General features: G+C 42.4%; 1 protein-coding gene across 1 annotated transcript; it reads left to right on the top strand.

The window, feature by feature from the left end:
- The first annotated feature begins 5207 nt into the window (after positions 1–5207).
- Positions 5208–7144, top strand: LOC135500817 (spore coat protein SP96-like). The gene is made up of 2 exons (XM_064792469.1): positions 5208–5310; positions 6612–7144. Exons 1-2 carry the CDS (start codon positions 5208–5210, stop codon positions 7142–7144), a joined length of 636 nt encoding a protein of 211 aa, XP_064648539.1.
- Positions 7145–8628: the final 1484 nt, after the last annotated feature.

Consider the following 8628-nt stretch of genomic DNA (forward strand, 5'->3'; position numbering starts at 1 on the left):
CGTGCACCACAGAGTAATCTGCTGGTTAGTTTACCTCAAAATGAAGTGCATATGATGTCATATTGTTCATGTTACCAGATGAACACAGTTTATTCTCGAAAAATTAAGCTACGAGTGCATATTTTTGATGTTTTTCTTGTGAGGCCAGGCCTCAAGGAGCACTATCCTGGGCTAGGCAGTCTGCCTCGGTAAGTTGGAAGGCTTGATAAGATTCTCGGCATTCTGGGGAATTCATTTTCCTGGGTGATTGCATGGCCTTTGTATGTACTGTGACGAAGTGAAAATTGGATGGGTGCAGGGCAAAATGACCCAAGTCATATGGTAGGACTTACATTCTTCACCACCGACTCTTTCATTTGAGATGTGCCGTCCTGGAGCACTTATTCAATGATATGAATAAAGACTCTGATGATATTAATAGAATAAAGACTCTGATGATATTAATAAAGACCCTAAGAAACTGTTAAAGACTATATTATGTAGCCTGCAGCTGGGTGATAATGGGCACATTTGTACACTAGCTTCCTACCTCTATGCACAGTGCCCACTATCACAGTATCAGCTTCTGGGAAACATACTTAAGTAAATGCTTTTACTTCAGTTTTGTACAGAAAGGCCTTGTGTAAATGTACATGGTGTTTTTAGCAAAAACATTTTAGTCTTTATTGATATCACCCCCAGTGGGTGTCCTACTGACACCACCGACTTGGCTGTGATAGTTAGTAAGAGTATGGACTGCTATGTGATATATGCTGGACCAATTTATGGATCAAAACTTTGTGATTTGTTGGTTTGTGGCATATATATATTTTACAATATACATGAAGAATTTTTGATCAAGAGTACATGTGTATACATTACATTATATTTTGAGTATTATGCATGCTTGCGTGGCAATTATTATAATTTTCTAACTATTCCGGGGCATTTATCCCACTTTTGTGATTATTGTACTTTGTGAACTACATGTACTGTAAATCTGGACGATTTTACGAGGCTTTGATTTTCACAATCTTGCTCCCACATGAAAGAAGTTCTCAGCATAAATCTGGACGATTTTACGAGACTTTGATTTTCACAATCTGGCTCCCACATGAAAGAAGTTCTCAGCACAAATCTGGACGATTTTTACAAGCCTTTGATTTTCACAGTCTGGCTCCTACATGAAAGAAGTTCTCAGCACAAATCAACCAAGGGCATTAGTTCAGAGATAGGCTCAAACATTTCCAAACCACTAAAATGTCCAGGTTTAGAGTAACTCGTAGTACCTGTAGATGCTTAACTGTATTGGTTGGCGTGTTCATAGTGTTTGAACTGTTGATTCCCATCCCAAACAAGTCCTATTCTAAAATGCCATGCAATGTAGTCGTCTTCTTTCTATTTCACACTGCTCCTCGATTTTACTGCTTTAGCAGTGGTCTCGTGCCGCACCCATAGCCACCGCTTGGGCTCCTACATAATAGAGAAATGGTCAAACATAATTTTAACTTAACATTGAAAATAAGATTTCAAAGTTAGCTTTGGCTTTGGTAAGATACTCTTTTTTGAGCTGAATGAACAGTTTAATCCAATGGGGAGTAACCGATTTAAAATGTATGGAGTATTTTATCAGCACCAGTGATGTTTACTAAGTTTTGTTAATAAAGCCAATGTCAAACAAATGATTTAGTTTTTGTTGTGTAATCATTCAGAACTGGAAACCGAATGTACTTTAGAGATGGGAACTGTTCCAGAGGCAAATTGGTCCTAATGTTGTCGAATGTACATACATGAGCTACCTCTGGTACTTTGGCTACAAGTAGTGTTCTTGAGTTGCTAAGTCGGGCAGTGCACCATAAAATAAAGGCTCTACCAGAGGCGGAAGGATACTGATGGCACCATCGGATAGATAAGTTGCCTCAGGCACATAGGAAACTTCAGGGAGGCTTCTTGAGTTACCAAGTAGGGTACTTTGGTTTGTCTTGGACCTCGAGCAACCATCTTGCTGAGCCTTTGGAGGTATTTCAGGTAGTTGAGCTATCTTTGGTACATTGTCTTCTTCAAGGAGGCCACTGCAGTTGCCAAATGGGGAACTTGGGCAAGACCACAGTGAGACTAAAGCTCTATTAGAGGCAGAAAGGTCATAACCTTGTCCCAGGTGGTCATGATGTTGTCCCAGGTAGCCCAAATGAGGTATTTCAGGTACATGAGCTACATGAGGCATGTCCGGTGTGAAGCCCTCCCAGATGGGAAAGGTCCTGCTCTGTACCAGGTAGCCTACGTGATGACCATGCGGTACTACCAGTATATGAGCTACATTGGGCACAAAGCTGTCCCAGATCGGAAAGGTCTTGCTCTGTACCAGGTAGCCTACATGAGGTACATGAGCTAACTCTGGTACGAAGCTGTACCAGATGGTAAAGGTCATCATAGGATGTCCCAGGTAGCCCACAAGAGGTATTTCCGGTACATGAGCTAACTCTGGTACAAACCTCTACCAGATGAGAAAGGTCCTGCTATTGTCGCAGGTAGCCCACATGAGGTATTACAGCCAATACAGGTACATGAGCTACCTCGGGTAGGAAGCTCTACGAGAGGGAAAGGTCACGATATCGTCCCAGGTAACCTACAGGAGTATTTCGGGTCCATAACACAGGAACCAAGCCCTACCAGATGGGAACTTAGGTCCTGCTCTGGTCTAGGTAGCCTGTATGAGGTATTTTGAGCACATGAGCCACCTCGGGTACGAAGCCCTACCAGAGGGGAAAGGTCCTGCTCTGTTGTATGTAGCCTATATGAGGTATTTTAAGTACATGAACCATCTCAGGTAGGAAGCTCTACCAGATGGGAAGGTCCTGTTGATGTCCTAGGGAGCCTACATGAGGTATTTTGAGTACATGAGTCACCTCGGATACGAAGCTCTACCAAAGGGAAAGGTCCTGTTCTGTCCCAGGTAGCCTACATGAGGTATTTTGAGTACAGGGTCTACCTCGGGTACAAAGCTCTACCAGATTGGAAGGTCCTGATATTGTTCCAGGTAGCCTATATGAGGTATTTCAGGCACATGAGGTACCTCAAGTATGAAGCTCCACCAGATTGGAATGGTCCTGCTCTGTCCCAGGTAGCCTATATAAGATATTTTAAGTACATGAGCCACTTCAGGTACAAAGCTCTACCAGAGTGGAAGGTCCTGTTGATTCCTGGAGCGTTCATGAGATATTTCAGGTGCATGAGTCACCTCAGGTGCGAAGCTCTACCGGATGGGAAAGGCCCTGATGATGTCCCAGGTAGTCTACATGAGGTTTTAAGGGTACAGGAACTACCCAAGGGAGAAGCTCTACCAGATGGGAACTCCGGTCCTGATGATGTCCTAGGTAGCCTACATGAGGTATTTTGAGTACAGGGTCTACCTTGGGTACAAAGCTCTACCAGAGCAGAAGGTCCTGTTGATGCCCCGGAACCTACATGAGATATTTCAGGTGCATGAGTCACCTCAGGTACGAAACTCTACCAGATGGAAAAGGTCCTGATCTGTCCCAGGTAGCCTACATGAGGTATTTTATGTATATGAGCCATCTCAGTTACAAAGCTCTACCAGGAAGGTCCTAATGTTGTCCCAGGTTCACGAGGTACCTCAGGTACATAGTGTGCATGAAGAAAGGCCCAAGTAGTCTACTTAAAGTGCCCTGTGAGATAAAAGTTCAACGTTGCTTAACTTCCAACCATGGACAAACATGCCAAACACTTGGTAATAAAGGAAATCCTCCATGGCCAGGGGATTAAGCTGTGCCATATAACTTGGGGTACAAAATCGCAAAATGATCATGGAGTATCTCGAAGGAAGTTACACAAAACAGCAAATTAATTAACTTACACTTTTATTTCACCAATATAAAAGACATTGCAACAAAATAACATTTGTAGGGTTAGGGCCCAAAGGGACTAACAGATTATGGCTACAGAAACTAATATTACAAGCTTGCGCAGCAAATGTAGATCATTTGCTTGGCGTACTGGCAGACGAGGTCAGAAAACGTAATAGACCTATGTCACTTGTGACATCTGGTGGAATTCCGCAATTACACCAGACGTCACACAAGCGACATGGCTCGAATGCATTTTCTGATACCGCCCGCCATCACATCATACAAGTCATCTATAATGAAAATCACAGACATGACATCAAAGTGTGTACTGAACAAGAGGCCAAAGGGCCTTAACACTCAGCTGAAATACATGGGTACAATGTACAAAACATCGAAAGTACATGGTAGGTCTCTTACAACCTCAAAATTCAGACACTAGATTTTATCAATTGCTGCCATCTTGAATATCAGCATCCTGAGATTTAGGTGTTTGGTAATTCTATGTCATATATTGCGTCGCCAGTTCAGACTGTAAGACTTATTCAGGCCGAATTAGTGTCACTTTCTCTCAAAAAACGTTTTTTTAATCTATGAATAACAAAATATAATCTTTATAAATAAACCATGACACTAACGAATTTTATGAATAACTATAAATGCAGCGTTGGCCAGCAATCATTTTCGCTGGCTTAGTAGTGATGCGATAGCCTCTTAGCAAATCGAAAAATTCTTTCCTTTTTTATCCGCGGCACTGCTTTTCAAGATGGTGGCAACTTACTAGTTCTAGAGGCGTTGTAAGGAACAAAATCAGCGCCTCTAGTGTCAAGATTGCTGTGTGTTATGATGTTAGGTGCTGCCCCCATAATATGGCAATGCACTGACATTTATTAAGTGATGCCCTCTGGCAAGAGTCTCCTACAACGGCTTATGAAAAAGGGTTAAGCGGACCTTTAAAAAAAAAATCTGCACATTCCGGAGGTAACCCACCCGAGGAGTGTGCCTGGCACATTTCATGTCAATCGATCAAAACACAAACACAAACTTCCAAAACTCAGTAATAATATATAAGGTTTTGTTGACAAAGAAGTGCTGACATGATTTAAAAATTCACATTACAGTTCCTAGTCCAGTGGATACCCCATACAGCACCAATGGAATCATTTTGATGGAAAGCAACAACTCAGATGGCCAGAAATAAGACAAGCAGCATTACAGCCCATTTTGTTTGAATTTAAACTAAAGTTAACACGTCATATGCTCCCAGTTCACTGAGTGGAGTCAGAAGTACAAAAATACCAAAAAAAGAAATGCTCAGTTTGCCTATCTGATGTTTTGGCTGCAGCATAAGACAGGATCAGCATGATGTCTGCAGTGGCAACAACAGCTGATATCATCAAACCGACTCCCTGCAAGAAGCCATTGACAATGTTCAGGGGCGACCGCACAGAACAACCGATAGCTACAGGTACCGATAGCCACTATAGGCATACTATAGGTAACCCCCTAAAGTCATGTCTGGTACAGGCACACAGAAATCACAGATAAGCCCCGATAGACTATCGGCAACTTTCACTATCTGTGACCCAAATTAATGCCATGCCAGGTGCGTGGTTGGTCGTAAATTGCTTTTTATCAGCTTGGCCAGGAAATATATTTATAGATTTGTGTGATAACATGTGTTTTCTTGTGGGTTTCTACGCTAACTAAGCAGCCACAGTCATTTGTTAGTCCTTAGTCACTACTTAGTATTAGAATAAGGCCTTTCAGTGTCTGTATAGGCTTATACTTGGCATCATGGAGGCCCCGAGACAAAAGAGAAAGCGCCAACCAGACTTTTCTGCTGCAGAGGTGGAGTGTTTGGTGGATATGTTTATCCAACATAATGTCACCTTAACCGCCAAACATGGCAAAATTACCCAGATGGACAAAAAACACAGTTTGAAATCCCCCCAAAGCATTGATACTGTCAACAATTTCCCTGTAAAGAACTCTATTATCTATCAAGGATAAATGGATCTCTATTAACCCTTTAAGGACTACTCTCGCCGGGCGGCGAGAGATCAAAAATCAACGTTCTGGACTACTCTCGCCGCCCGGCGAGATATTGTGCTGTCCGACTATACTTCGTTCCGCTTATTCCATGGTTTGAGCTTGCTATTTATAACCACCCGGAGGGGATTCCCCAGATCATATGCTACAAGTTTGCTATTCATTGCGACTTCGTAGCGCGATTCTGAGTGTAGATAATTATCAATTTTTTGCGGGACAACTTCGTCAAGACGTCAAAATGACAAGACATCTGTCTGTAGAAGACGTTCTGGAGGAACTTATGGCGGACGATGGTTCTGGAGATGAGGATTTTGCGGAAATACCAGACCTTGAGTTCTTGATACCCCCCAGATGATTTCATTTTCAAAAAGTAGAGGTAAAATGCTCAAAAAAGTTCAATTACACCAAGGCTGTTGCATTGATGCTTGTTCTTCAAAAATCACTTTGAATTGATGATGTCTCAAAATTTTTGTCAAGTCAAAACTCTGTTAGTCCGTGAGGTTGGTAAAATTATAACTCTGTTAGTCCTTAAAGGGTTAAACGTGATGTGAAAAACAAAGTTGCGGGCCATATACGGGAAAACATGAAACACCGTCGTCAGACTGGAGGAGGGGAGGCTCTGCCAGACGATGATGATGCGGAAGAAAGTTTAAAGGCCATTCTCACAGACAGAGAATGGAGAATCTACAATATAATTCAAAAAGCTTTTCATTACAGGAATAGCCGGCGCATTTGGTTCTGGGGAATATCAGCCAACATATTTCAATGACAGGGACCCATCTCCAACGCCATCAAGGGCTTCACCACAAGATGATATGCCAATTCGAAGCCCGCAGTCACCTTCACCACCATTATTCCTGTTAGCTCAATGCCGTACGCCACCGACACAGCTGACACAAAGAAGCAGCAGTTCCCCAGACCTTCTCGCCACGGCCTCGGTCGCCAACCCATCTCGGTCCCAAACCCCTGAATCACCCCCGAGATGCAGGCCCTCGTCTGTCACACCATTTCTCACTCGACAACTTGCTGCTAGAACAACGACATCAGCTTCAAGTGCTAGAGGAACAACATCAGCTACAAGTACTTCTAGAGGAACAACAACATCAGCTTCAAGTGCTACTAAAGCAACAACATCAGCTTCAAGTGCTACTAAAGCAACAACATCAGCTTCAAAAAGATGTGAAAGAGACAACCCATATTCTGGTAATGATTCAAAGAATACGAGCAAGATGACTGCATCGGAATACTAGAGGAAGATGCTGAAGATTGAGAAGAAAAAGCTTAAAGTACAACAGAAGATGTATAATCTGAAGGAGAAGTATTATCAGAAGAAGTTGCAGTTGCTATCCAAACAGTCTGAACCAACTGACTTGGCTCCACGTAATAATACCAGTACACATTCATTTCAAGCGGCCCCTACCACCTCAAATTCATTCCAGGGAGGTACCGGGTACTCTGATTATTACCAGCAGTCTTTTGGAGAATACACTCAATTAAAGTGCAAGACGTAGCGGTCAGACGAAAAAATAAATTATTTCAGTTCCATGAGGTAACTATAGGTGGCGCAGAGAGAATTTCGGCTCTATAGGAGGACAAATAAAAACCGACGATCACAACACATTGACTCTTGTTCCTAAATTATCTTGTATCTTATTGATACATTACGATGTACACTACTTGGTTTGTATGCGCGAGCTTGTAAATAACTATCAGCTAGCACATCGCGAATTTTGGGTTTGATGAAGAAACATGGCGGAAGAAAGAGTTTTACTTCCATCTCTGCAAGGTTCGTCGAAGTGTGAGGAGCGTCCCCCATGTCAATTGCGACGAAGAGGACGACCGCCAGGAGATGGTCAGAAGAGGAGGGATAGAGAAGGGCAGAGGGTTTATTTAGGCGAGGTTGGGCCTATTTTCAAGAGCAGACTGGCGGAATCCGGTTACCCTAGTGCCAGTGCATTTGCCAACACCTTTTAGACGTTCATCATGTTCATGATCAGAAGTTTAGCAGTGATCGTGATGGTGTTTGCAAGCTTTGCAGATCGCAGAATCGATCTAAGTAAGTATAATGAATATTCAGTCGCTCAGTTACGGTGTATCCGCCAGTTTACCATTGTTTGATTTTACAAACGATCTTACAAACAACAACTTAGTCTTAGCCGTAGGCTAGGCCTAGTGAAACCTAGGGCCAATACCAGAATATGAAGCAGGCAGAAGCCCCAACTGCCAAGGCCAGGTCATTTTCAGATCAGTTCATATTTTATATGATATTTGGCCATTGATTGACTATCGAGTTTACTTCTGGCATGTCTGGCACGTATAGCTTGCAGGCGGAGGTAGTCACTGCTAGCCACAACTTGTTGTGGCTACCACTAGTACTAGTAGGCCTCGGCCTTATGATAACGATGTTATACTTTTGAATATCATTTTCATTGCATGATTGTGTTCAATGTTTCAGTCCCGTTTCCTGTAAATTTCCAACTACTGGTAAGGAATCCAATCAAAGTCCATGTACCCTGCCAAGAATAGAAACAAGGATTGCTTTATCAGGTTGGTATGATTATTTATTGAAGTCTAAGTCCTGGTCACTGTTGTGCTTCCCTTTCCATTCCATTGAGACAGTCTTTAATTTTGTATATGTAAATATAATTGAACAATATGTTCCTTTGGTCATTAGAGATTGTATTGTGGTGCAGTCTTTCTTATTATGACATTTGATCATGTTAGTCACTAGAAT

Source organism: Lineus longissimus, chromosome 16 (genome assembly GCF_910592395.1).
Source record: "Lineus longissimus chromosome 16, tnLinLong1.2, whole genome shotgun sequence".
NCBI lineage: Eukaryota > Metazoa > Nemertea > Pilidiophora > Heteronemertea > Lineidae > Lineus > Lineus longissimus.

What these genes read in the sequence shown, in the direction of transcription:
- LOC135500817 (XM_064792469.1), top strand. Translation starts at nt 5,208, where the DNA reads ATGTCTGCAGTGGCAACAACAGCTGATATCATCAAACCGACTCCCTGC. An exon ending in AGAACAACCGATAGCTACAG is followed by an intron (nt 5,311 to 6,611) that starts GTACCGATAGCC and finishes TTTTCATTACAG; the next exon opens with GAATAGCCGGCGCATTTGGT.